Source organism: Typha latifolia, chromosome 1, assembly GCF_019914945.1.
Source record: "Typha latifolia isolate L0001 chromosome 1, TyphaL0001v2, whole genome shotgun sequence".
Lineage (NCBI taxonomy): Eukaryota > Viridiplantae > Streptophyta > Magnoliopsida > Poales > Typhaceae > Typha > Typha latifolia.
In genome coordinates, this window is record NC_133086.1 from 23,076,390 (window position 1) to 23,101,118 (window position 24,729).

Below are 24,729 nucleotides of genomic sequence, written 5' to 3' on the forward strand. Positions count from 1 at the left end.
TTTTTTTTGAGCTTATTAAAACTTTTTTTTGTTTAGGCCAACCGAGAGTAGCTCGCTTATTTTGACAGCCCTATATATAGAGAGTTGGTCTTTCCATCTTGTAACGCCAGATGAGGAGGATTCTATAGATGATTTAAATGATGTATCAAAAATAGCCAAATTGAACAAATATTGGATAACCTCGAAGAAATGGTTAGGGCAACCTGTCTCATGGTGCTAAACAATTGGAACTGCTTATTGCTATGTACAAAGCGAGAGAGAGAGAGAGAGAGAGAAAAGCATTGCGGAGAAAAAGAAATTAGAGAATTATTAATGTCCTAACTCCTAAATTTAACCGCCATTCTAATTTATAATTTCTACCAATCGTTTCAATCTCTTCTGCTCCGCGGGTGAGCACAAACAAATTTAGCCGTTTTATTAATATATCCTACAAATCTATGAATTTTACTTGTTTATTCTTTAATTACTGTTTTCTTTCCCTTTTGTTGCTTCCTCTTCCACGCTCGTTCGTCCTCTCCTCTTCCCTTTCTCACTCCTCTCTTTCTCTCTCTCTATCTCTCTCCCCCTCAGATCTACTAGCCTTCTCATCCGGCGCACGATAGTCTACCCTCTCTCTAAAACCCCAGCTCTTGTTACCACCGCATACGGCGGAGCCACCACCACCTCTTCCGCCGCCTCCACCTTCTCCGATGGCTTCCCCCGCCGGAAATCCTAACCAATCCGGGCCCTTCGAGCTAAGCAAGCTCTTCAAGCCACCTCCAAACTCTAACCCTAACCCTAACCCTAGCGCTCCTCCACCCTTCCCTCCTCCGTCATCGTACGCCCCTGGGCCTCCGCCGTTCCAGGCGGCACCGCAGCCTCCATCGGGTCCCTTCTCCTACCCCCCTACTACTCCTCCCTTCCACCATCGTCCCTTCCTCCACTACCCCCAAGAACCCCTCCACCGCCCGACTATATCCTACCAAACTCCACCTCCTCAACTCCCAAACCCTAACCCTAACCCTAACGCCGGGGCCCGCCTCATGCAACTCCTCGGTAACACCGGCACCACCCATCTCGAATCGGCGGTCTCGATGCCTCCGTCTTCTATTCCTCCAGAGTTCGCTGGGCCAGCAACAGCGAACGCGCCGATTCTTCATGCGATCCCGTCGGCCCCGGCGGCGGCGATGCCTGGGTTCCCCCAGCCGCCCCCGGCGAGGATGCCCAGTAGTAAGATGCCGAGGGGCCGACACCTCGGCAGTGGGGATAGGGCGGTGTATGATGTCGACTCGAGGCTGCCAGGGGAGTCGCAGCCGCCTCAGCTCGAGGTGACACCGATCACCAAATATACATCAGACCCTGGTCTTGTCCTTGGGCGGCAGATCGCGGTGAACCGGACTTACATTGTCTACGGGCTTAAGCTCGGGAATATCCGAGTGCTTAATATCCACACAGCATTGAGGTCTCTCCTCCGGGGCCACACTCAGGTCCAATCCCATAGAACCTTTACTATGTTGACGTTAGTTTCTTGTGAAGATTCTTGTTCTATGTTTGTGTTATTATGGTACTTACTAGATTTAGATATTCTAATTTGGTGCTTCAAAGAAGGGCACCAGATTCTGCTTCTGGCGTGCAGAGCGCGATTGTAGACGGAAAAGCTCAAAATAAGCTCTAAGATTTCCTCTCCTTGAAGGTTTAAGGGTCTAAGAAACTCTTTCAGCACCAATTTTCTTTTTTCTCATGACAATAACTGGTCCCTAGGTGTAGAAAATATCATCTTTTTTGGAATCACTTATTGGTTCCCTGCTATAACAGTTGGTTTCCACCTTGGATTTTGAAGAACAAGGTAGAAGATCGGTATTTCTTTACTTCTTTGAGTGCACACAATGTTCATTGGCTAACTCAGAAAAAAGAGTCATAGCTAACCGAAGTGATTCAAGTTAATGGTGCTTATGTTCTATTGATTTCTGAATTGCTCGGCTATTGGGTGGTGTCAAGTTTGATAAATGAAATATTGCAACTAAGGGTGATATGTGGAGACTGGGATGAAAGGATTCTAGTGATGTTGGAGTCTTAAAGTGAACATTAACTACTTATATCTTTGACTACTATGTGCCGTTAATCGTATTTTCACATAAATGACGATTCAGGCGATGCATTGTAAGTAGTTGAGAGAGCAGCATTTTGGTGCCAATTTTTTATATGTAGCTAAAAGTGAAATTTTACTTTTCTTCAAAAGCTTGGTCGAACATTCAGTCATTCATTGTATTTGATTACATGGTTCAGTATGCTGCTTATGGTAGATGCATGTTTTTCTAGTTACAACAATTGTAACTGAAATACTAACACGCCATGCAGTAGGCGTTTAAGATATTTCAAGATTATGTCTATCATGGGATTTACTTTTCTAACTTGTTGAAACAAATGTTGTTGCCAGTCCATTGTATTATCTTTTAGTTTTGCTTTTCGATATTACCTGTACTTTGATCATTCAACTTGGATGCTACTACGGGAGGAACTGGAAGACCCATACAGGATCTCTGAGGCGAGTCTGACCGCTTATGTAGATGGCAGGAAATTGATTTTATTATTAGGTCCTAACAATTGTGATGCTTTTATGTTTGTTCGGGAGTGATGAGATTCAGATATAAATCAACTAGCATTCTAAAAGATGACAATTAATAGGCTTCTGCAGTACTGTCTATATATTTTTAAGGTAATAGGAATATCTTATTCATATTAGTATCTTGAATCAGTTGCTGTCTTTTGCATAAAGTCATTACCTTCCAGAAATATGTTATTTGGTGCTCACATTTTCTCTTGATCCTCAAGTGGCTTGCGGCGAGTATTTTCTTATCTTCTGTGGGATTATTTCTAGGCCTGTCCTAATCAAGTGTTTGTTATTGACATTTTTACTACGTTTGCATTTTCTTCAGAGGGTTACAGACATGGCTTTCTTTGCTGAAGATGTTCACCTTTTAGCAAGGTACTTTTCCATGCATCATCTGTTTGTCTTCCTTGATTTTTTTTATTCTTAGTTTTTCGCAATTTGTATTTTGCTTTTACAGTGCAAGCGTAGATGGGAGGGTTTTCATATGGAAGATTGATGAGGGACCTGATGAGGAGAATAAGCCACAAATAACAGGAAAAGTTGTTACTGCTATCCAAATTTTAGGTTATGGTGATTCGTATCATCCAAGAATCTGTTGGCACTCTCACAAACAAGTAAAGTCAGATTTTGCATAGGACCCTCAACTAGTGACTTTTCTTTATTCTGTTATATAACTTCATATCAACAGTATAATATGTGTTTCACTGTGACTTGCCATATGCATTTATTTGTAATGTTATATTTTGATGGAACTTGAACTCATGTTCTATTGATTAAATTCATATGACAGGAAATTTTGTTTGTTGGAGTTGGGAACCGTGTGCTAAAGATCGATACAACAAAAGTGGGAAGAGGAAAAGAATTTTCTGCAGAGGAACCACTTAAATGCCCTATTGAGAAGCTGATAGATGGAGTACAGTTGATTGGTCAACATGATGGAGATGTGACAGATTTATCCATCTCTCAGTGGATGATAACTCGTTTGGTTTCAGCATCAAAAGATGGCACGGTTTGTACTTTTGTTAAACTTCTTATTTTTCTGATTTGAGATTTGACCTCATTAGCCAATAGGAAGCTATATATATACTATCCCTAAGAACTAGCTGCTGTTCTTCCATTTAGGATTAGTGAGCATTAGAGTAACCGTATCTGACAAAACTGGGCATTTAGATATCATTCTGACTTTGTGATGCTTTACTGTAAAAATCTCGCACATTTCTTGTCTCTCTCTCTCACCTCTGCATGGTGGGAGTTATGTTAGTGGTTGTATCCATAGAAGATGTTCTCTTTTCTTGTCTGTTATATGCGTCTATGCAACATACCTCAATAGCTTACACATTTCATATATCAATGACAGAATTTTATGGCACATACATAAAGTTGCATATAAGAAATAGAAAAATAATGAAGCAACATGACACTTTTACTTTTTAACTTGAAATGTTTGTAAGCATCATTTCTTTAAGATATATATTGAATATGAAGATATGCAGATAGCCAAATACAGATTATCTATTTTAATTGCATCCTTATATTTTTCTCATGTATTCAAAGTGGCCTCTTTAAATGTGAAAACCTCTTTACCCTATACCGAAAAGTATTTGTCATCACAAATTGTCTGGTCCTTATGTGAAAATATCTGCAAAAAAAAAAACTTTTTTTAACAATACCTGAAAAGTATTTGTCGTTACTTCTTGGGCAAATTTCAGTCCTATTTTTGTATGAAAAACGTTGTAAGTACAATTTCAGTCCAATGCTGGTGTCTCTAGCTAATTTCATAGCTGGTTAAAGGGTTCTCTTTTCCTTCTAGTGTGTCACCTTTGTCTAGTTTCTGAGGTGGCTTGTAGACTTGTAGGAGGGTATTGATATCCATGTGTGCACATGTTTTTTCATATTTCATGGCAGTGGGCAGTGAGGATGGTCCATGAGGTCGAGTTGGATGTAACATGGATAATGTGCCATGTGGAACTCTTTACAATCTACTAAAGATGTTTAGGGAGGCTGTGACACCCGAAAACCACACACGTAGGAGTTTCAAGTATTTGCACGCATGCTCGTCTTTTAATTCATTTTATTGTTTTGACTCTTTGGCTAGCCATGCAATTGTGTTGGCTATTGGGAGGCATGATGTTACTTATGGTAGGCTTTTAGAATTTATGTTGTCATCACGGGAATAGAAAGATGAATAACTTTCTCTATGGAATTGTGTTAGTGGGAATGAACGATATGTTGGTCTCTAGGAATTTTCAAACTCATGCATGGTAGTGAGTAATTAATGCGTTCAAGGGGTAGTTGTCCCATGAGTTCCATATGTACCTAATGTATTATCTAAAGTAAGCTATTTTGTGTTACTAAATAAATCTCTTTGAGAAGTTCTTCTTTTTGCTTCTATTTCCTTGGTAGATTCCTAGTGAAGAAGAGCATGCTCGACTTCAAAATGGAGGTGCGCATGTTTATTCGACCATATTTGTTTTACCTCCTCTAGTCTCCAAATTACTCAGCATCAAGCTGTCTAACTTTTATGGCACCAATATGTTATTCCTGGAAAGCTCCTAAAGATGTACTTGGAATCAGTCATGTTTATAGGGCCTATCTTCTGCTTCTTAACAAATAGCTTCCATTTTCCCAGTCACGTAGTAGTTTCTATTTGAATCTTGAGTATCCTTCTAATCTGCAGGTAAAGATCTGGGAAGATCGGAAATCAGTGCCCCTTGCTACACTGAGGCCACACGATGGTCATGCTGTCAACTCAGTTTCATTCCTTACATCACCTGACCGCCCTGATCACATTAATCTTATAACAGCGGTATGCTATGAAGCCTCTATAGATGCCCAGTAGATAATAATATATTATATTCCTTCTTAATAGATACTTTTGGGTGTGCACATATCTATTCCTTCTGTATGGTCTCATATTTTGTTGATTCAAGATAGGAATGTAGGTTTCTTTCAATAAAAGTGATTCAACATATCTCTCTGTGATGAAAGCAGATCAAAACAAGCTTGACCAAGCTGAGTCTAGAACTTTCTTTTTTTATCGCAAGAGACAAGAGCTGAGAGTCAGCTAAGAACAGTTAACGGGGTTTGGCAGCCCCATATTCATCCAAGCACAAAAGATCTAAATGATCCTGAGTGAACTTTTTATTAAGCTGCTATGGCTTGTCTCAATTGTTAGTCAGGCTTTAATTCATTTTCCTGATACAAGTTCCTGAAACAACCACAACTTATTAACCCTCCCCACAACTTATTAACCCTCCAATGTTTTCAGGTTTTTTTTAATAATTCTTCAATCTAATTTTTAAGTTTTAACAAAAGACAAGATATGAACTTTTCAAGAATTCCAGCCAAAGATGTCATTGACCATCAGAAAAGTTCTCTAGTTTCATAGAACAGATATATCTGCATTTTTCTTGCGTCTAATACTCTTATTTATATGTTAATTTCGTTAATGGTTTCTTATGTATATTGCAGGGCCCTCTGAATCGAGAAGTGAAAATTTGGTCATCTTCCGGTGAAGAAGGTTGGCTATTGCCAAGTGATTCTGAATCATGGCATTGTACTCAAACATTGGATTTGAGGAGTTCTTCAGAACATCGGTTGGATGAAGCATTTTTCAACCAACTTGTGGTTTTGCCTCGGGCAACCCTCATAATACTTGCGAATGCAAAAAAGAATGCTATATATGCAGTTCATATTGAGTATGGTCTTTGTCCTGCTTCTACTCGCATGGACTTCATCGCAGATTTTACTGTTGCAATGCCTATTTTGAGTCTCACTGGAACAAGCAATTCCCTTCCTGATGGCGAGCAAGTTGTTCAAGTTTATTGTGTGCAGACAATGGCTATTCAGCAGTATGCTTTGGATTTGTCACAATGTTTGCCTCCATTAAGTGATACTGCTGGACTGGGGAGGGACCCATCAATTTCTCGTGCTTTTGATTCACGTAATTTATCAGGAGCAGCTGAGCCTTCTGGTGGACAGAATGTTACTGAGCCTTCTGTTGGAATTACTTCACCAAAACCTTCGCCAACTGATAGCCCCACTGAGAGTGCAACTGCACGTTCGAATCATGTGATCTCACTTTCTTCAGAGTTCATCAGTAGTCGTGATGTGTCTACATCAAATACTGAAGTTAAACCATCTGCTCCTCCAATTATGAGTGCAGATGCTGATGCTGCGCAAATTTTGAACTCACCTATTCCTCTGAAATTGGATCCTGCAGGAAGGCTACCTTCCTTGGAGAGCCCTTCAAAAGGTTCTGAGCAGGGGCCATCACTTGGCGATCGTGATGGCAAGCATTCAGTTTTGGACTATCCAGCTGACAGGAGTTCAGAATCTGTTGTCACTGGTATAACTGATGCTTCCCCTACAAGTGATAACTTAGGGAAGGATGAAACTAGAGATGGTCAAAATGATATTTTGTTGGTCCCAAATCCTCACATGATTTGCAATCTAGGTAACAACACAAAACACCTAATAACTCCGTCAGAAATCTTATCAGGTGTGTTAACTTCCTCCAAAAGCCCTCATGTCAACCAAGGCCTGAAAGGTGATGAAATGAAAATTCAAGATGTGATTTCCAGTAACAACTCTGAGAGCTCAGAAGTAGAAGCGAAAGCTGTAGATGAGAGTAAGTTAAATCAAAATGTGCACCTCAACTCTAGGAAAGAGCCTCAAGTCATTTCCGATGAGAATAAGGAGCAAACCTCGAGGGTTTCGGGACTAAATCTTGATATAGTCAATGGAGCTCCTACACCAGCAGACACTTACAATGTGGACAAATCTCTCTGTTTAGATGGTAATGCTGCTCCCAAGTCATCCGAGCAGTCTTCTGCTACTGCTGAAGGAGAAATTCGGGGTCGCTTAAAAGATACATCTGAAAAGGTTGAAGAATATGCTGTTGATATAGCACCAGAACCTCCAGCTACAAAAGAGAAGCAGCAGAAAGCAAAAATATCGCAAGAATCTCGTTCATCATCCCCTTCTTTGAGCCCTTTTAACTCTATCGATTCATCAAATGAACCTGGAAGTAGCGAAAATACTCCTACTGATGTTGTTCTCCCCCAAATTTCGACCATTCAAGAAATGCTGAACCAGGTGATTGACATGTTGTTGTAAAATGCTTTACATACATAAATAAGTCTGTGATATATTGAGGTTAGTATGATGGTAGAGTAATTAGCATCACTATCCCAAAATTGTTCCTACTGACCTACAGTTTTCCTTAGTTAATGCACTGTTACTTTAGATTTTTCTTGCTTATATTTTTGTTGTCAAAACTTTTGGCTGTCTTTGGTCTTATGCTGGCTGCCTAGATGCAGTGCCTATTTGGCATGTGGTAAGTTGTTAAATGAAAGTATACTAAATTTTCTTTTTTCCTCTGCTTGTGTGTCACATGTAATGTCTCCAGGTTTTGTAGTAGTATCACATTTTCATGTACAGTTGTACAGAGGTATATATCGTAGCCATCCAGCTTGTAGATCTTGTACAGCGTATCAACAGAATCATGTTAGTTTAGGAGGAAACTCTAATTGGATGCCTAAGGTTTACCTTCATGCCGACACTATAATATTGATGAAATTTGCAATACATTCTAGGTAAAAGACATTTGCCTAAGCAACTTAGTCACAACCTCACCGTTGGCCACTACTTGCCTTGCCTGGCAAATTGTGTGCTTAGCGTACCTGCAATATATATTATAGGAAAGAATGTTTGCTAGATGTTGTTGCCGCACCACACAATGTCATACCTGCTGTATTTTATACACTCAAGCTTTCCAAAGAAAATGGGTGTTTGGTGGGCAGTTTTAATGGATCGCTGTTACATGATAGCATTTGGAATTGTCTTTCTTGCACATAAGGCAATTTTATGTTTGTTGCCTTTGGCTGTCTTGCATCGAAAGTGGTTTCTTTTGAAATTTGAGGGGATGAGGGGTTGATTTTGGATCTTTTTGTCGGCTCTTTTGCAAATTTTTATTTGTTACCTTTGTTGGAATTTGTTATGAACCACATGGGCAGTTCATTTGGCACTTTGCAGGCGATTATGTGCCTGTTTAATATTTGTGAATATTGTGAATTGATGAGCTAAAACATCTGTAGGCCAAGTTTCTTGGCTGGCAATCATCATAGCATGTGTTATTCTAGTAAGAAATTAACCAAAATCCTGGGTCAATTTGGATATTGGTTGCTTCAGTCATGATTGTGATTTCAAGTGCGACTAAACTGTGAAACTGTGTGCATGTCACTGGTCCCAGTGGTTTACAATATATTATTTTTATTTACTATTTCTGGAAGTTCTACTTCCGAGCTAATATTAGGAGTCATTTTGCACCGCCTATTTACTCTGTTCTTTATTATTGATGGTCTGTCTTGCAGATTATTACAGTGCAAAAGGATTTGCAAAAGCAATTGTCAGTGATGGTTGCTGTTCCTGTTACCAAGGAAGGTAAAAGAGTGGAAGCAGCCTTGGGCCGGAGCATGGAGAAAACAGTCAAGGCTAATGTAGATGCTCTGTGGGCCCGGCTTCAGGAGGAAAATGCAAAACGTGAGAAAGTTGAGAGGGACCGGGTCCAGCAAATAACTAATCTGATCACAAACTATATGAACAAGGATCTGCCTGGCATATTGGAAAGGGCATTGAAGAAGGAAATGTCGGCTCTGGGGCCAGCTGTAGCTCGGGCAATCACACCTGTTATTGAGAAGACCATATCTGCAGCTATAACTGACTCATTCCAGGTTACATATGATTTCATGTTCACTGCTTAGATTACATTTTTCATTAAATTACAAATTTTCATTAATTAAAGTCTGATTGATCTATCCAGAAAGGGGTGGGGGATAAGGCAGTGAATCAATTGGACAAGTCTGTCAATTTGAAACTTGAAACTACGGTGGCTAGGCAAATCCAAGCACAGTTTCAAACTTCAGGCAAACAAGCTCTTCAGGTTTGATAGCTTGGCAAGAGACTCTTTGTACCCTTGAATTTCTTACCTCTACTAAGAAGTAACCTGCTTAGAATCTGAAACTCTCTTTATATGCCTATACTAGAGATATACATGAAAGATTAAAGGGCATTGCTTAGTGCTTCAGTTTGTTGAATTAATAAACCGTGTTTTCTTTTTTTCCTTTTGATGTTCTAAAAATGCTTGAATATGTTATGAATCTCTCATAGCAACAATATAGTTGTCATATGTCTATATATACTGATCGGTTTTAAGAGCTGTCCTTTTTCTTAGTGGACATTACGTTGATGCTTGTACTCAAATACTTATCAATAAGTCATGTGCTTGCAGGAATCATTGCGTTCTTGTTTGGAATCATCAGTTATTCCTGCATTTGAGCAATCTTGTCGAGTGATGTTCGAGCAAGTTGATGCGTCATTCCAGAAAGGCATGTCTGAACATACAGCTGCTACTCAGAAGCAATTTGAGGCAGGACATACTCCGTTGGCACTTACTTTAAGGGTAATTGCTTGCATTGCCGTATAATGGTTGTGCAAGGACAAACTGATTTTGTTATAAATTTTAGAGTAACTAGTAACTTGGCTAATAGTCGTCACCTAATTTTATTTTGCCTTTGCAGGAAGCTATCAACTCTGCGTCATCAATAACTCAAAATCTCACCACTGAATTAGTTGATGGGCAGCGCAAACTTTTGGCTCTTGTTGCAGCAGGAAACACCAAAGCACTAAATCCTATTGCCGTGCAGGCAAACAATGGCCCCATGACCGGTCTTCCTGAGATGGTAATGATCATTGATTTCTCTTGTGTACTTTTGTGCTTCTATTTATATTATCTGCCATTTTCATTTGCCATTTGTATTTTAAAGAGTAAAGCACAGTTTAGGACAAGGCCCATGCGCAAAGTATATTAGCTTACTGAGTCATGGTTATTTCAAGCAGGCATTATCTGTTCAGCAGGTTGAGGCACCCCTTGATCCGACAAAGGAATTAAGCAGACTGATATCAGAACGGAAGTATGAGGAAGCATTCACAATGGCTCTTCAAAGAAGTGATGTCTCCCTCGTATCTTGGTTATGCTCTCAGGTATGGTGTGCTTTCTTGTCCATGTGTAGAGGTTAGGATTAACCTGTCAGGTCCTTCAATAATGTTGCCATGTGGTAAATTGGGGAACTTCCATATCCTAGTGTCAGCTGTTAAAGTGCTCTTTAAGCATATTGACCCATCTTTGGCAGGTTGATTTGCGTGCGATATGCTCCATGGTGCCACTTCCTCTAAATCAAGGAGTTCTACTGGCACTTCTGCAGCAACTAGCATGCGATATCAGCAAAGAGACAGCACGGAAGGTTGTGTGGATGAGGGATGTAGCCATTGCGATTAACCCGACAGATCCGATGATTTCAATGCATGTACGGCCGATATTCGAGCAAGTCTACAGCATACTGGCCCACCACAGATCGCTCCCCACAACCACAGTGGCTGAAATTGCAGATATTAAGCTAGTCATGCACGTCATAACATCAGTCCTGATGAGCTGTAAATGATTTCTATCCATGTTCCTGTTGTGATTTATTAGTGTGCAGAATCATAGGACTGCTTACATCTTGTATAGTGAAAAATCAAAAAAGCCTACGAGGAAAAGATGAGGGACCAGTTCTCAGATCAGAGTTGTTGTCTTAGTGTAAATTAGACGTAGATGTGGTCTGTTTGATTTTGCTCGTCAACTATTTAGTAGTAATTCTGTGATTTTGATAATGATGGCTATTCTACAGGTAAAATCTACCTATGTTTTGTATGATTTGTTACAGAATCATTGCCAAAAACATCTTGAGCTAACTGTTTATGTAGTGATGATATCTTATCAAAGTGTCAATCCATGTTTATTGTCAATCTGGTTTGTTGTAGTCCGTAAAACAGGAAAATGGTGCGGGTCTGAGCTTGAAGTTTATTTGAGGTATTGAGACAATTTGCTTACTTTGCCATTAAAAACGCGTTATTTTAATTAATTATTTACTCTCTCTCCTCCTCTTATCCATCAAATACCAATTGTAGTTTGGTTATATGCCAAAGTATTTTTTTTCTGTAACTATTACATCACTATATTGGTTTGTAATTGAACAACATAAAAATTTAAGTTGGTATAAACTTTCTTATGTAACATAAAAAGAATAACCCGTATGCATTGAGACTCAGGAAAAATCTAGAAAGCTATCTTCTAGATATATGCCTCTAATTAATCTATAGTAGGGTTTTTATTATTATTTTTCTATTTGCTTGTAATATAGAATGATATTGTAACAAATACTTTTGATATATTTAATGTAGAAATTAAACTTTTTCTTTTGTCTTTTATGAATTTAGAAAGATAACTCTTTAACGTGACATAAAGTGTATTGGGACTAAATGACCAGAAAAAAAACTTCTAATATATCTCGAATGCACCTAATATATATATATATATATGTGTGTGTATTAACATTCTCTATGTACGTATTTAAGTAAACAAATGAGATTTATGGATAACACGAGAGGAGATAAATAGAAAAATTGTGTAAGAAAATTGAGCAACAGAGAAGAGAAAATATTATTAGAATAACTTTAGACAAAATAAAGATAAAAAGCATAATTGTCACAATCTAAGATTTAATTTGAATAAATAGTATTTTAAATCTAGAGCTCGAAAAGAAATAATCCTCTCAGGGCACAACCAGACTCCACCAAATGTGATAAGCAACAATAAAAGTAAAACCAGATAAAAAAAAAACCATGGCATGCAGATGCAGGTAAACCTTGGCAAGATATTTTGGTGTACGAAAACCTTGGATCCACTCAGGGTTACAAGCTTTTCGACTACAACCTATTACATATTACAACAAAGCCGTCAAGATTAGCGGCTCAAAACGCATGCATGTGATCCAGCGCTAGCGACAGCCGATCAAAAGCTATTCTGTCTCTTACTGTATATTTATGGTCACTTATTACTAATCTTTTGCGTACCGAATTTTTCTCTCCCTTTAAGATAACATCTATAGAAACAACAATTTGGTTTTGATTCTTTTGCTTTTGCTTTTGCTTTTGATTGCAAGTGCCGAGTTACTGTAGTTATCTCTCTATCCGAACGATATGGACAAAGGAGATGTTCTGATGCTTTTTTTCCAGCAGTAGGTGAAGAAAGTGGTGCCATGATATGGACAAGAGAATCTTATACCTCACATGTTCATGCACATGAAAATATCCACCAGCAGTGAATTTGGAATCGTGCATTTGGCACGCAGAACTGCACCATAGTCAGGTGTTTCAGAAAAAATATCTTTAGAAAAAAGAAAAGGAAAGAAAAAAAATATAAGATGGAAAGAGCGTAAAATGTGACTCACTTGAAGGAGGTTAATTACTCCATAATTAATTGTAAGTTTTGCACTTAATACAATCAGTAGGGTGGATGGGTTTTCTGGGTTTGGAGAAAGTGTACTATATATAGTTGGCAAAGCCAACTCATGCTCATCGTGGCTTCTTTCCGAGGATTGGATTCTCATCTCGCCAATGGACAGAATTACCCTTCTAGTGTTTATGCTTTTCTTTTTCCCTCTTCATTGTCTTTTCTTTCGTAACGTAAATGTAATTTCGTAAATGCTACACTTGGTATACATACGAAGTATAGAAAAAAATTTCTGAATATTTTTTTTAGTACATTTTTTTGAATTTATATTAATTTTATAATTGAAAGATTAAGTAAAATATTTTTAATAATTTAGAGAGTTAATATCAAATTAATGGGAGAGTGAGAAGTGAATTAATATCAAATTATTATATCCTTGAGGGGTAAATTCGTCAATCTATCTTCTCAATAAAGAGTGAACGCGAACAATAGCCCGTGCTATTTACGAGGCGCCACGTATAGACTGACGAGGACGATAGCGACCCGCACATGACCGTTCTACGTCAAATCTACGTGTCTTTAGTAAGCTAATTTGAAATCAATCCAAACCAGGTCCAAAATAGCCATTACAAAGTATTTTACGCATCTAGTTTACTTTAAATTTTAAATTCGAATTTTAAATAAATTTCATCATATCAGAATTAACTCGATAAAAATGTTGAACCGTAACAACGAACTATTTTCCAATTCAACAATTTATATAATTTAAAAATAAAAAATTAAAGTAAATCGGTTAAGTGTTTCACTGAGATATAAAATTCACACCGACTTTATCTTTGAAAGTTATTAAGAAATTAATTCTCACATGAGTTACCTACGGGTTGAGCGGCTTATATGATACTCCCACGTTTCCACGTCAGCCTGGGTGAAAATTAAACTACAACTGACGTATACTTAACACCAATCAAATGGCGGGGCCCACCGGAAACAAAGAGGTTTAAAAGTGGGTGTATTCGTATTTTCACTGATTTGGGCTCTTTTGAGACTGGACCCAAATGCGTCGAACCAACCATTTGGGCCGCTTCCCGCCACCGCAACCTCTCTCCCATTCGTTCGTTCGTTCGTCGTTGGGTTCGTTGCAAGTTTTGGATCGCTCTGAGGTCCCTATATAAGGGGAGGGGGGAGGCATTTGAGCTTGGTACCGTTCAATTAGAGGGGAGATAGATAGATATCTTTGTGGGTTCTCTTAAGTTTGGATTAAGATCTCCTCTCCTTGGTTTAGTTCGTGGATTGTTCATAGTTTCTTCATTGGATATTTGGGGTTGTGATCGTGTTACTCTTTAGGAAAGATGACGGTTGGGGCTGGGATTAGTGTTCAAGATGGGAACTTGATGGTGCTCGGGACTAAAATCTTATCGGATATACATGGAAACATAGTTTTGACGGCGGCCACCGGTAACGGCGTGATGAATGGTGCTTTCATCGGCGTTAGGTCGGATCGCGGCGGGAGTCACAATGTTTTCCCCGTCGGAAAGCTTCAGTGAGTACTTCTCTTTTACCCGTCTCTGCCTTCCATTGAGTTTGCTTTCGTTTCTTCTTGTTCTTCCATTTATTGGGTTTTTGTTGCTTTTTTATTTTCATGATGGTTTTTTCTTCTGAAGAAAATTTGCTTCTTTGTTTTTTTAATGGTCGGTTGGATTTCCTCCTCTTTTATATAAGTTTAAAGAGGAAAAAAAAAGAATTCTTTTTGCTTCAACAATGCTGACTATAATCTGTTTACAAAATCTCGGTGTATACATTTTTATTTCTTCCACCTTGGTATATTATTATTTTCGGAAAAGAAAATCGTAGTCCTCTTCATGTGTTCTGGAATTGTAGGAATCTACGATTCATGTGCACTTTCCGATTCAAGATGTGGTGGATGACACAAAGGATGGGATCTTATGGCCGAGATATTCCCTTTGAGACCCAGTTCCTGATCGTCGAGAGGGATGATGGTTCTCATTTTGGGGAAGGGAGTGAGGATGGTTCAGGACAATCTGCTGTTTACACTGTCTTCCTGCCAATTCTCGAAGGCGCCTTTCGGGCAGTTCTTCAGGGCAACGCCAATGATGAATTAGAAATTTGCTTGGAAAGTGGTAATGCATGGACGATAATATTTATCTTCTTTCCTCTAGAAGTAGAAGAACTATAATTACTGAGATTTGTGCTTATAGAAGATGCTGATTAAAGAACTTATGATGGAATTTCAGGTTGTCCAGCTGTTGAAGCTTTTGAAGGTAACCATCTGGTTTTTGTTAGTGCTGGATCAGATCCATTTGAGGTCATTACAGATGCTGTAAAGTAAGTAGTTATGTTTCTCATGTCCTGCTTTTGACTCTATCAGAACTGATGGATTTGCTCTTTTCATTTGGAACTTATGCATTTAACTCCGGAGTAGTATTCTAATGTATAACTTTGTTGCATTAGACAAAAGATTTTATCTTCATGTGTTTTCTTTTTTCCAAATCTTATAAATTAGGTGTTTGAGTGAGATGTTGATAGTTATACAACATTTCTTGGTATGAACATTGTATTTGTTGTTCTTCAATTTCTTCCAGGACTGTTGAGAGGCACTTGCAGACATTCTCACACAGGGAAAAGAAGAAGGTATTTTGTTATCCTTACATCTGTGATCATATATCCTTTAGCCTTTAGGTTACTTGGCCTCAATTGTATAGTGTAACTTCTGCAGATGCCAGACATGCTAAACTGGTTTGGCTGGTGTACATGGGATGCATTCTATACGAATGTAACTGCTGAAGGGGTTCAGCAAGGACTCCAAAGGTACATATCCATTATCTTTATATTCATATATAGTGCTTAGCATGAGCAATAAACAGAGATTTAAAATGTTTTCCCTTGATTCCAGCTTAGAGAAAGGTGGAATTCCTCCGAAGTTTGTCATAATCGACGACGGTTGGCAGTCTGTTGGTATGGATCACTCGGCAGTTGCTTCTGAAGCTGATAATTCAGCAAAGTAAGCACTCTGGACATACTTGACCTTAAGATTTATTTGCATTGCATTTCCTTATTTATCGGTTCCAGATTTCTAGTGACCTCACTTTCCTTTTTTCCCCATTCAGCTTTGCAAACAGGTTGATTCATATCAAAGAGAACCATAAATTTCAGAAAAATGCAAAGGAAGACCACAGAGATGAGGATTCAGCGAATGGCTTTGCTCACATTATTACTGAAATTAAGGAAAAGCATGCACTAAAGTAAGATATCTTTTGCTGTTCATTTAATATTCATTATAGTATGCACATATTTATATTCTAGTCATTTTTGTAAAATGTTGCCACTTTCTTTCTCTCAGATATGTCTATGTGTGGCATGCAATAACTGGCTACTGGGGTGGAGTAAAGCCAGGGGTAACAGGAATGGAACACTATGAATCCAAGATGCAATATCCTATTTCATCACCTGGTGTTCAGTCAAATGAACCCTGTGATTGTTTGAACAGCATAACAACAAATGGTCTTGGACTTGTGCACCCAGAGAAAATTTACAATTTCTATAATGAACTTCACTCTTATCTTGCATCTGCTGGGATAGATGGTGTCAAAGTAGATGTGCAGAACATTCTTGAAACACTTGGTGCTGGCAATGGGGGAAGAGTATGGCTTGCTCGAAAGTATCACCAAGCTTTAGAGACTTCTATTGCCAGAAATTTCAAGGATAATGGAATCATATCTTGCATGAGCCACAATACTGATAGCTTATACAGGTAGCTGTCCATATCTTGATTTCCTGATACTACATAATCTAAATTTTAAGATAGATGAATTGATTCTCTTTTTCTTTTTCTGATTATAGCTCAAAGAGGACTGCTGTTGTGAGAGCATCTGATGATTTCTGGCCAAGAGATCCTGCATCCCACACTATACATATTGCATCTGTTGCATATAACACTGTTTTTCTTGGAGAATTTATGCAACCCGATTGGGATATGTTTCAAGTAACTTGTTCCTTACTCTGTACTCCCTGATTGTATAATTTGATATACAATGTTCTGTTACTAATTCGATTTTGGTGTTTATATTAGAGTGTTCACCCTATGGCTGGATACCATGCAGCAGCTCGGGCAGTCGGTGGGTGCGCCATATATGTGAGGTAATTGGAACATGGCTGACCACTAGGATGCCTAAATTAATCCAAGACCAAATATGGATTCTTTTGTGAAATTTTTTATACAGTGACAAGCCAGGAGACCATGACTTCAATTTGTTGAAGAAACTTGTGCTCCCTAATGGGTCTATCTTGAGAGCCAAACTCCCGGGAAGGCCCACGAGAGATTGCTTGTTTTCAGATCCTGCTAGGGATGGAAAAAGGTCAGCAGTAGTTTGTTGCGGTTAACCATGTATTATCCATGAGAAAATTTCTTATTATTTTACATTACATATTCCTGCAGTCTTCTAAAGATTTGGAACTTGAATGACTATTCTGGGGTTATTGGGGCTTTCAATTGCCAAGGAGCTGGCTGGTGTAGAGTTGGAAAGAAAAATTTGATTCACGATGAACAACCTGGGACAATCACTGGATTTATCAGGTCAAAAGATGTCAATTATCTCCCAAGAGTTGCTAATGGCGACTGGAATGGTGATACCATCATATATTCCCATTTAGGAGGTACGTATTGAAATTTCTGCCCACAGAAGAACTCGTTCTCCTTTGCAATATCAAGATAACATAATGCTGTTGTTTATTTTTCATCTTATGGCTGCTTCTATGTGTGTTACAGGAGAGGTAACTTACCTACCAAAGAACGCATCTTTGCCTGTTACACTAAAATCCCGAGAATTTGAAGTCTTTACAATAGTTCCTGTCAAGAAGCTATCAAATGGAGCCTCCTTTGCCCCCATTGGATTGATCAGTATGTTTAACTCTGGTGGAGCCATCAAGGAACTGAGATTCGAGTCATTAGGAAGTGAAACCATAGAACTACAAGTGCATGGTTCCGGCACAATCGGAGCCTATTCATCTGTGAGGCCCAAGAAAGTTACAGTTGATTCTGAGGTGGTAGAGTTCAATTATGATGAGGGTTGTGGTCTAGTGACCTTTGCTTTGGAGATTCCAGAGCAAGAATTATACTTGCGGAATGCTTCGTTGGAGTTATAAACGGTTGGAGTCTATGTTCTATGTTCTCAGTCATTTGAAGAACTCTGACATCAGTGATCAGTAGCTTGTGACGACAATGTATCCAAGATCTTACTGAATGGAAAATGGCTCAACGACCATTAGTGCATTGCATCAGATTGGAAGTAGTTCAATGACTTATTTTATTTCTCTTTAAATTTAGAATGAAGTTAATAATATGTTTCCTGGCCACCCTGCTTTTCTTCTTCTGCCAGTGATGATCATATTAAGATCATGATTCTTCTTCACTCAAGTTAAAAATTTTGATTTTATATCAGGCTAATTCACAATCTCAACTAGGATTGACTCTAACATGAGCAATTCCTCCTCGTAAGAGTAATAACACCAATCTCTTGATATATACTCACCTAAGGATCACGATTAGCGTACTTATGACTTCTTTCTTAGTCATTACCAATGCGGAATTTTGGAGAAGCCGAAGCCGGCAACGAAGGTCTCTTCTCGGCCGTGAACACCATCTTATTATGGAATATGGTGGCCCTGCTCCAGCGGCTCCCGGCCGGCCTCTACCGCCGCCGCCTCCTCCGCATCAAGTCCTGATGGTATCCCACGAGATAAAGCCGGCACCGAGCGCACCGGCCAACACGTGGTGCTCGCCATGGACGACGAGGAGGCGATAGAGGACGTCTACTTCCCCTCGACAAGTAGTGGTAAAGGGAAGAAGGGCCGCGTTAGTGGGTGTACTATTGCTGGCCGTTGGAGAAAGGGGCGCCGGCGCCGGCGGCGCGCAATGTAGTTAGTGAGAAGAAATTTTATACGTTGACGTTCGACGCGCGGCATAGGCCTGAGGTGGTGGAGGAGTATATTGAGCATGTCATGGAGATGAGCAGGGAGATTGAGACGAGGAACCAGCAGAGGAAGCTCTCTCCATGGGTTTGAAGAGGAATTATATGTTGATTATTGCTAGCATGCTTATACTTTTTTTCTAATTCTATTGCTTGAAAAGAAGGTGATCAATATTATATTTGAGGAAAAAAGTATAGATCATTACTGTAGCTTGATTTCTCCCTTGACATTAAGCTCAGTATTTATTCAATTTTTTTAATCTAACGTATAATAAAACTTGGAGTAAATTGTGATATTTTAGTCCAACCTCCCAGCAAGAAAGACTAATTTTTTTAATGTTAATTAGTCAACACCGCGCAGCGAGTAATACAATAATATGTTGTTTAGAAGGTGCGACGTCGCGTAGAGTTCTCTCACATTTCTCTCCGCTTCAGACGCGAAAGCTGTGGGCGCTCGGGAGCCATGCTTGGGAGCAGAGTGGGAGCTCTTCTGCGGCGGAGCAAAACCCTAAACCTAATCGCGCAGCTCAAGGGCTCTTCTAGGGTTTCTAATGAGTCATCTCTGCTCGCCTCTTCGAGATTCGCCGTCTCGGAACCTTGTGAGAGATGCGTTCTTTCGAGATACGCCTCGTTCCATGCATTCCGATCGCTACCCAAGGTTCCATTGATTGCTTCGCTTCTATGGGATTTAGCTTGATATGCCAGTTCTTTTGTTTGCGGTGATCAATTTTTTTTTTCTATTTTCGAGAAAGTTCCTAACGTGAAGGAATATGGCTTGTAAGAATCACAGGTTTCATTAGGGTTTAAAGATGGAATCTGATGGATATCAGTGGATAGGTAAGGCTGGGAGAAGATAAAATCGATTGGTATTGTTAACTAGCTTCTTCGAAACCCCGATTTGATTCAAAGGAGTTGTAGTAAATATACAACAAAAGTCCGTTCCTTGGATTTTCGCAGATCTCTCCTATTTTTGAGTTTAGCCCAACAAGGGAGCCGAATGCTATGATGCCCTGTTTAACATCTTTTATCCACCACTGGTTTGATGTCTAAAGTTTGTTTAGTTACAAATATTTGTATTTAAAAAATAATAGGAATTTCCGCATTTTCCCCAGGTTCTATTTGTATGATGTTCTTTCTTTTATGATTCAATTTTTCAGAGAGCCACCTATCACATTACTATGCCTTGTGCCGTGATCACTGAAAGAATTGTCGCAGACATTCTTTTAGTTGTTGTTATCATTGTCTAGTTAAGTTTGAACCACATAGTACTAGCTGAAAACACTTTTGCAGTTTCCATTTGCTGTTAATTTTTTTTCTTTTCAGTTTTTCGTTCATGGATGAATTAATCTTCTCTTGTCTGGCCTTCTCTATTATTGCCTTTTGGAAGACCTGACAGATCATATTTGCTTCTGTTTTAGGCTGTATTCGTCCAATCTTCGAGGAAGATGTCCAGTTCTGCAACACTCTTGAATTCCAGTAGTGCTGATTTAGCAAATTCAGGGTTGAAATTGCTTGTGTCAAAAGGACCCCAGGCACAAAAAATGGTTGGAGTATGGCTTTTTGGTTGTGCTGCTTGGGTTTTCAGTTTGGTGGTACTTGGTGGTGTCACACGCCTTACACGTTCTGGTTTGTCAATGACTGACTGGAAGTTCACCGGATCTCTGCCTCCATTGTCTGAGGATCAGTGGTTGCTTGAGTTTGAAAAATATCAGCAGTCACCTGAGTTCCAACGGTAAGGGTACAGTCTGTTTTTCAGTTTCCCATGTAACTAACCTCACAAATTCATAATTTGCTTTCTGAAATTGCCAATACATTCCACGAGATCACATTCACTTATCAATCACCTACTATTTTACCTCTCTGTTGCTTTCTTCAGTCGGGGATTTTCCATCTTTTGCTGAAATAATGTTATTCTATTTCAAGAAATTCTATCATTCCCGATTCATGTCTTTATTAACATATGCATGCACTGTGACATGTATGTCTGTTCAAATTTCCCATCTCAAAGAGAAGCTTAAAGGTAGAAGCTAAGATAAAAGCTGCTCTTTGTTTAGGTGCACAAAAGAGGGACTTTTCCCTGAGATATGGAGCTTCTCCGAATTTCTCTTTGCGCTTTTCGTTGGAAATAAAATATAGAGTTAGTAAACTTGGCATGATCAAGCCAGAATCTCGGTCAGAGTTTTTAGGCAATTAAGGGTCATACATCCATGTTATCTGGCAGGATATGATTCTGATTATTGATGATCCGATTGAATATATTGTTAATGATGGTTTAATAGATTATGAGGTGGGATTAACTAGTGTAAAGTATGCCATACTATAGATCTAATGCATGCTGGTTTTAATATAGTATGTCTTATCATCTTATGGAGCAGTTGAAGTTCTCTTGCAGTTTTTCCCAGGATATCCTTCTAACCATTGTTGCCTCTGAATTCACAGAATTGATTAATTGTATATGTGGTTTGACATGGCCATGTGCAGGGTAAACAAAGAAATGAGTCTTGATGATTTTAAATTTATTTATTGGATGGAATATGCACACCGGATGTGGGGAAGGGGATTAGGTGTTCTCTTTGCGTTCCCATTTGCATATTTTCTTGCAAGGGGGTTTATTACACGCCAACTTGGACTCAGATTATCAGCTCTTTTTGCACTTGGTGCTGGGCAAGGACTTATTGGTTGGTGGATGGTTAAAAGTGGTCTGGAGGTATAAAAAGTTATTATCCTGCTTATAAAAGTATAAAAATATTGTCATTACAATGAAATCTGAAATTGCTTTAGTTCTTCCTTTTTTGTTAACAGGAACCAGCATCAGAGTATGTTCAACCCAGAGTCAGCCCTTACCGTCTAGCAACTCATCTTACATCGGCATTTATTATATATTGTGGCATTTTGTGGACTGCTCTCTCAGTAGTCATGCCAGACCCACCAACTGGATCTATGAACTTGGTACATGGAGCGGCAAAAGTGAGAAAGTTAGCTCTTCCTGTTAGTGTCCTTGTGGGCATCACTGCTCTTTCTGGAGCTTTTGTTGCAGGCAATGATGCGGTGTGCTAAAATTCTCCTTTACTCTGTGATCATTGCCACTGAGAGAAACTTTTATGTGTTAACTTGTTTAGTCCTGATTGCTATAGGGTCATGCATACAACACATTCCCCAAGATGGGTGACTCCTGGATTCCTGATGACATATTTAGCATGCAGCCACTTCTTCGCAACTTTTTTGAGAATACATCTACAGTGCAGGTAATTATTTCCAATAATTGGAACATCATAGGTCAATCCTGTTTTAGCCAACCTGTGGAACCTCATTATCACTTTAGCAAATTGATTTCTTCTTGATTTGAGTTGTTTGCCTTCAGCTTTTCAGGTTTTGAAGTATTACTTGTGCTAGAATTTACGTCTGCTAGTGCTTAATGCTAAAAGTGATATTATTTAGTGAATATCTGAATATACATGTCTGCAAGATTCCTACTGATGTCTACTTGTATTTGTTGTAATCCAACAAAATAAATATAGCTGATATAGACTGGTCAAGTAATGGACTGCTTACAATGGGCTTTTTTGACTTTTGAGTCCTTAGACTACTTCTTAGATCACAATAATTAGCGTTTTTTTTTGGTCAGTTTATGAATATTTAGAGGAAATCATGGAGATAACTTATGCATTGAATGAACTTAACTTTCAAATAGTTGGATAAATCTACCACCAACACATAGTTGGTTTCATGGAATAACCTCTACCCTTAGGTTTGCAATGACCCATGAACTTCGGACCAACTCACAAAAGGGTCGATGTTAGATGACAGCTGGTTATACTCTAGAAGTTTGACGATGTGTGGATCCTTCACAACTTTGATTTTTCCTGTAGAGAAAGCATAAATGATGACCACAGGGACTGGTCAAATTAATTGCTAGGTATTGCATATTGTTTTTCTGTTGAAGAGATAATGTTCACTGAAGTTATCTCTCTGAGATGTCCAGAAAAAGCTCAGCAATCATTTCTCAGTTATGTAACTATGTTTGGCATTGCTACATATCTGATTAATATGATTTTGTTTTGAAAACATGTTTAACATCAACTTCATTTGCAAATTTAAGAAACGAAAAATGAAGATAGTACTATTATTTAACAGGCAGAGTATGGGGAGGATATGACAGGAAGATTTATGCCCTAGCAGGCTAGCAACCAAGAAAGATGTTCTATTACAACATTAACAAAGTGAAGTTCTTCTTTCAAAACTTTCCTACTCGGTAAAAAGTTGCACCAAGTTGCAAATCCAAGTAAAAATGATGTGCAAAACATGTTTCCTATAATTAATCCTATTTATTAGAACAAAGATGGAATAACAGAAATATAGTAATGCCAAGCATGTCGCATTTCTCTGTGCTGCATAGGGACATAGAGTGACTGTTGAAATGTATTATATATTACATTCACTTAGTTTCATGCTATGAAATTAGTTGAACTGCATTCTTAGCCTCTGCCCTAGAATTTTTTGTATTGTAAGATTCAGATAATAAACTAACAGCTGTGGTCTATGTTTTGCAGCTCAATCATCGTATTCTTGCAACGGCCACTTTGCTGTCAGTTGCTGGTTTATGGTCAGCTGCGAGGAAAATGGACATGCATCCTGCAGTTCAATCTTTGATTGGAAGTACATTTGGGATGACAGCACTTCAGGTACCTATCATTGCATTGGTATTACCATAATTTGATTAGTTTGGATAAACTTTGTCAATTGTATACCCTGCCAGGGCCGTATCTAGTTTGTAATTTGAATGTATTTCACCTCTTGCATGTTAAAAAGAGAGTCATTACTTGCAAGTAATTTATATAACCATATGATGTCTCAAACATTCTTCTTTAAGAAGTCCAGACAAAGGAGAGATGACTAGATCTTATATAGGAATCATGTTCATCTCTAGGCGCAGGTGAACCCAAAAAGTAGTTGAAACAAAATTCATAGGTTTCCAGGTTAGATAAACGTAGTGCTCCAAATATGACTTCATTGGCAGGAAGTATACTTTACATGATGTTAGAGTCTAGTAACAGGCTTCAACATTAGACTAAATAATAATATTTCTATAATATACAATGAGAATAATGGAAATAAGTTTGCTTATCGCTTTTGCAGGAGGCTTTTTTAAAAATGAATCGTTTGTTATGATCTAATGTTTCCAGGTAACCTTGGGGATATCTACGCTTTTGACATATGTCCCAGTCTCTTTAGCCTCGGCTCACCAAGCTGGAGCATTGACTCTATTGAGCCTCATGATCATTCTTACTCATACTGTTAGAAAGCCATCACCAGGCCTTCTTAAGTCTCTTGCCTCATTGCCGAAGTCCAAGTGCTAAACTTGCATCTGAGGTAATACCGCGCGTCCATGTTGCTACCTGGCAATGGATATCTGTCTATCAGTAAAATTTATTTTACATACTTGTTTCTTAAGCATAAGAGTCCAATATTTGGCTGCAGGCTAGTTTGGGAAGGTACTATGGTTTTGATGCGTGCAAACATCCATTTGCACATCCATTTCTGAAGATCAGGGGTGCCGCCCGTTGGGATACTTAATTATTCCTACAATTGTTGTGCCGTTGAAGCCCTGATTAATTTTGTTGGTTGGGCCTCAAGCAAGGTTCCAATTGTTTTAGAGTAACAGTCTAATGACCAATTGACAAATAAGAGATTTATTGCACTTCATATACAGTAACATGACTGATAGGCTGAGTTAATTTTTCTTGCTGCTATTTAGGGATGAATTCAGTGATAGACAATCCATTTAGGTCTTCATTTTGAAGGAAAATTATATTTCCTCTGAT

At 38.7% G+C, this 24,729-nt stretch overlaps 3 protein-coding genes across 5 annotated transcripts; all 3 read left to right on the forward strand.

The window, feature by feature from the left end:
- Positions 1 to 456: 456 nt before the first annotated feature.
- LOC140800874 (enhancer of mRNA-decapping protein 4-like) lies at positions 457 to 11,437 on the forward strand. 3 transcript variants are annotated; one of them, XM_073155814.1, is made up of 12 exons: positions 457 to 1,466; positions 2,916 to 2,965; positions 3,048 to 3,204; positions 3,381 to 3,599; positions 5,268 to 5,396; positions 6,062 to 7,687; positions 8,965 to 9,324; positions 9,414 to 9,533; positions 9,882 to 10,052; positions 10,171 to 10,332; positions 10,490 to 10,633; positions 10,783 to 11,437. In XM_073155814.1, exons 1-12 carry the CDS (start codon positions 690 to 692, stop codon positions 11,089 to 11,091), a joined length of 4,224 nt encoding a protein of 1,407 aa, XP_073011915.1. In that variant the 5' UTR covers positions 457 to 689; the 3' UTR covers positions 11,092 to 11,437. The 3 variants fall into 3 exon arrangements, with proteins under 3 accessions (XP_073011915.1, XP_073011998.1, XP_073012076.1); XM_073155897.1 differs by having other exon boundaries at positions 10,505 to 10,633; XM_073155975.1 differs by having other exon boundaries at positions 10,508 to 10,633.
- A 2,681-nt stretch (positions 11,438 to 14,118) lies between these two features.
- Positions 14,119 to 18,218, forward strand: LOC140801141 (probable galactinol--sucrose galactosyltransferase 1). The gene is made up of 13 exons (XM_073156165.1): positions 14,119 to 14,463; positions 14,802 to 15,061; positions 15,176 to 15,266; positions 15,524 to 15,572; positions 15,658 to 15,749; positions 15,835 to 15,942; positions 16,049 to 16,183; positions 16,282 to 16,692; positions 16,782 to 16,923; positions 17,011 to 17,078; positions 17,162 to 17,296; positions 17,377 to 17,594; positions 17,707 to 18,218. Exons 1-13 carry the CDS (start codon positions 14,273 to 14,275, stop codon positions 18,081 to 18,083), a joined length of 2,277 nt encoding a protein of 758 aa, XP_073012266.1. The 5' UTR covers positions 14,119 to 14,272; the 3' UTR covers positions 18,084 to 18,218.
- Positions 18,219 to 19,208: 990 nt separating this feature from the next.
- Positions 19,209 to 24,620, forward strand: LOC140801502 (heme A synthase COX15). Its single transcript, XM_073156697.1, has 8 exons — positions 19,209 to 19,565; positions 20,326 to 20,639; positions 21,389 to 21,614; positions 21,710 to 21,955; positions 22,042 to 22,152; positions 23,458 to 23,589; positions 24,091 to 24,277; positions 24,386 to 24,620. Exons 1-7 carry the CDS (start codon positions 19,371 to 19,373, stop codon positions 24,262 to 24,264), a joined length of 1,398 nt encoding a protein of 465 aa, XP_073012798.1. The 5' UTR covers positions 19,209 to 19,370; the 3' UTR covers positions 24,265 to 24,277; positions 24,386 to 24,620.
- Positions 24,621 to 24,729: the final 109 nt, after the last annotated feature.

Excerpts from the sequence above, each read along its gene's own strand:
- LOC140800874 (XM_073155814.1), top strand. The coding sequence starts at position 690 with ATGGCTTCCCCCGCCGGAAATCCTAACCAATCCGGGCCCTTCGAGCTA. Across the intron at positions 7,688-8,964 it reads TTCAAGAAATGCTGAACCAG|ATTATTACAGTGCAAAAGGA; the intron begins GTGATTGACATG and ends TCTGTCTTGCAG. Across the intron at positions 10,053-10,170 it reads CGTTGGCACTTACTTTAAGG|GAAGCTATCAACTCTGCGTC; the intron begins GTAATTGCTTGC and ends TTGCCTTTGCAG.
- LOC140801141 (XM_073156165.1), top strand. The coding sequence starts at position 14,273 with ATGACGGTTGGGGCTGGGATTAGTGTTCAAGATGGGAACTTGATGGTG. Across the intron at positions 15,750-15,834 it reads GTTCAGCAAGGACTCCAAAG|CTTAGAGAAAGGTGGAATTC; the intron begins GTACATATCCAT and ends CCTTGATTCCAG. Across the intron at positions 17,297-17,376 it reads CCTGCTAGGGATGGAAAAAG|TCTTCTAAAGATTTGGAACT; the intron begins GTCAGCAGTAGT and ends ATATTCCTGCAG.
- LOC140801502 (XM_073156697.1), top strand. The coding sequence starts at position 19,371 with ATGCTTGGGAGCAGAGTGGGAGCTCTTCTGCGGCGGAGCAAAACCCTA. Across the intron at positions 20,640-21,388 it reads CAGTCACCTGAGTTCCAACG|GGTAAACAAAGAAATGAGTC; the intron begins GTAAGGGTACAG and ends GGCCATGTGCAG. Across the intron at positions 23,590-24,090 it reads TTGGGATGACAGCACTTCAG|GTAACCTTGGGGATATCTAC; the intron begins GTACCTATCATT and ends TAATGTTTCCAG.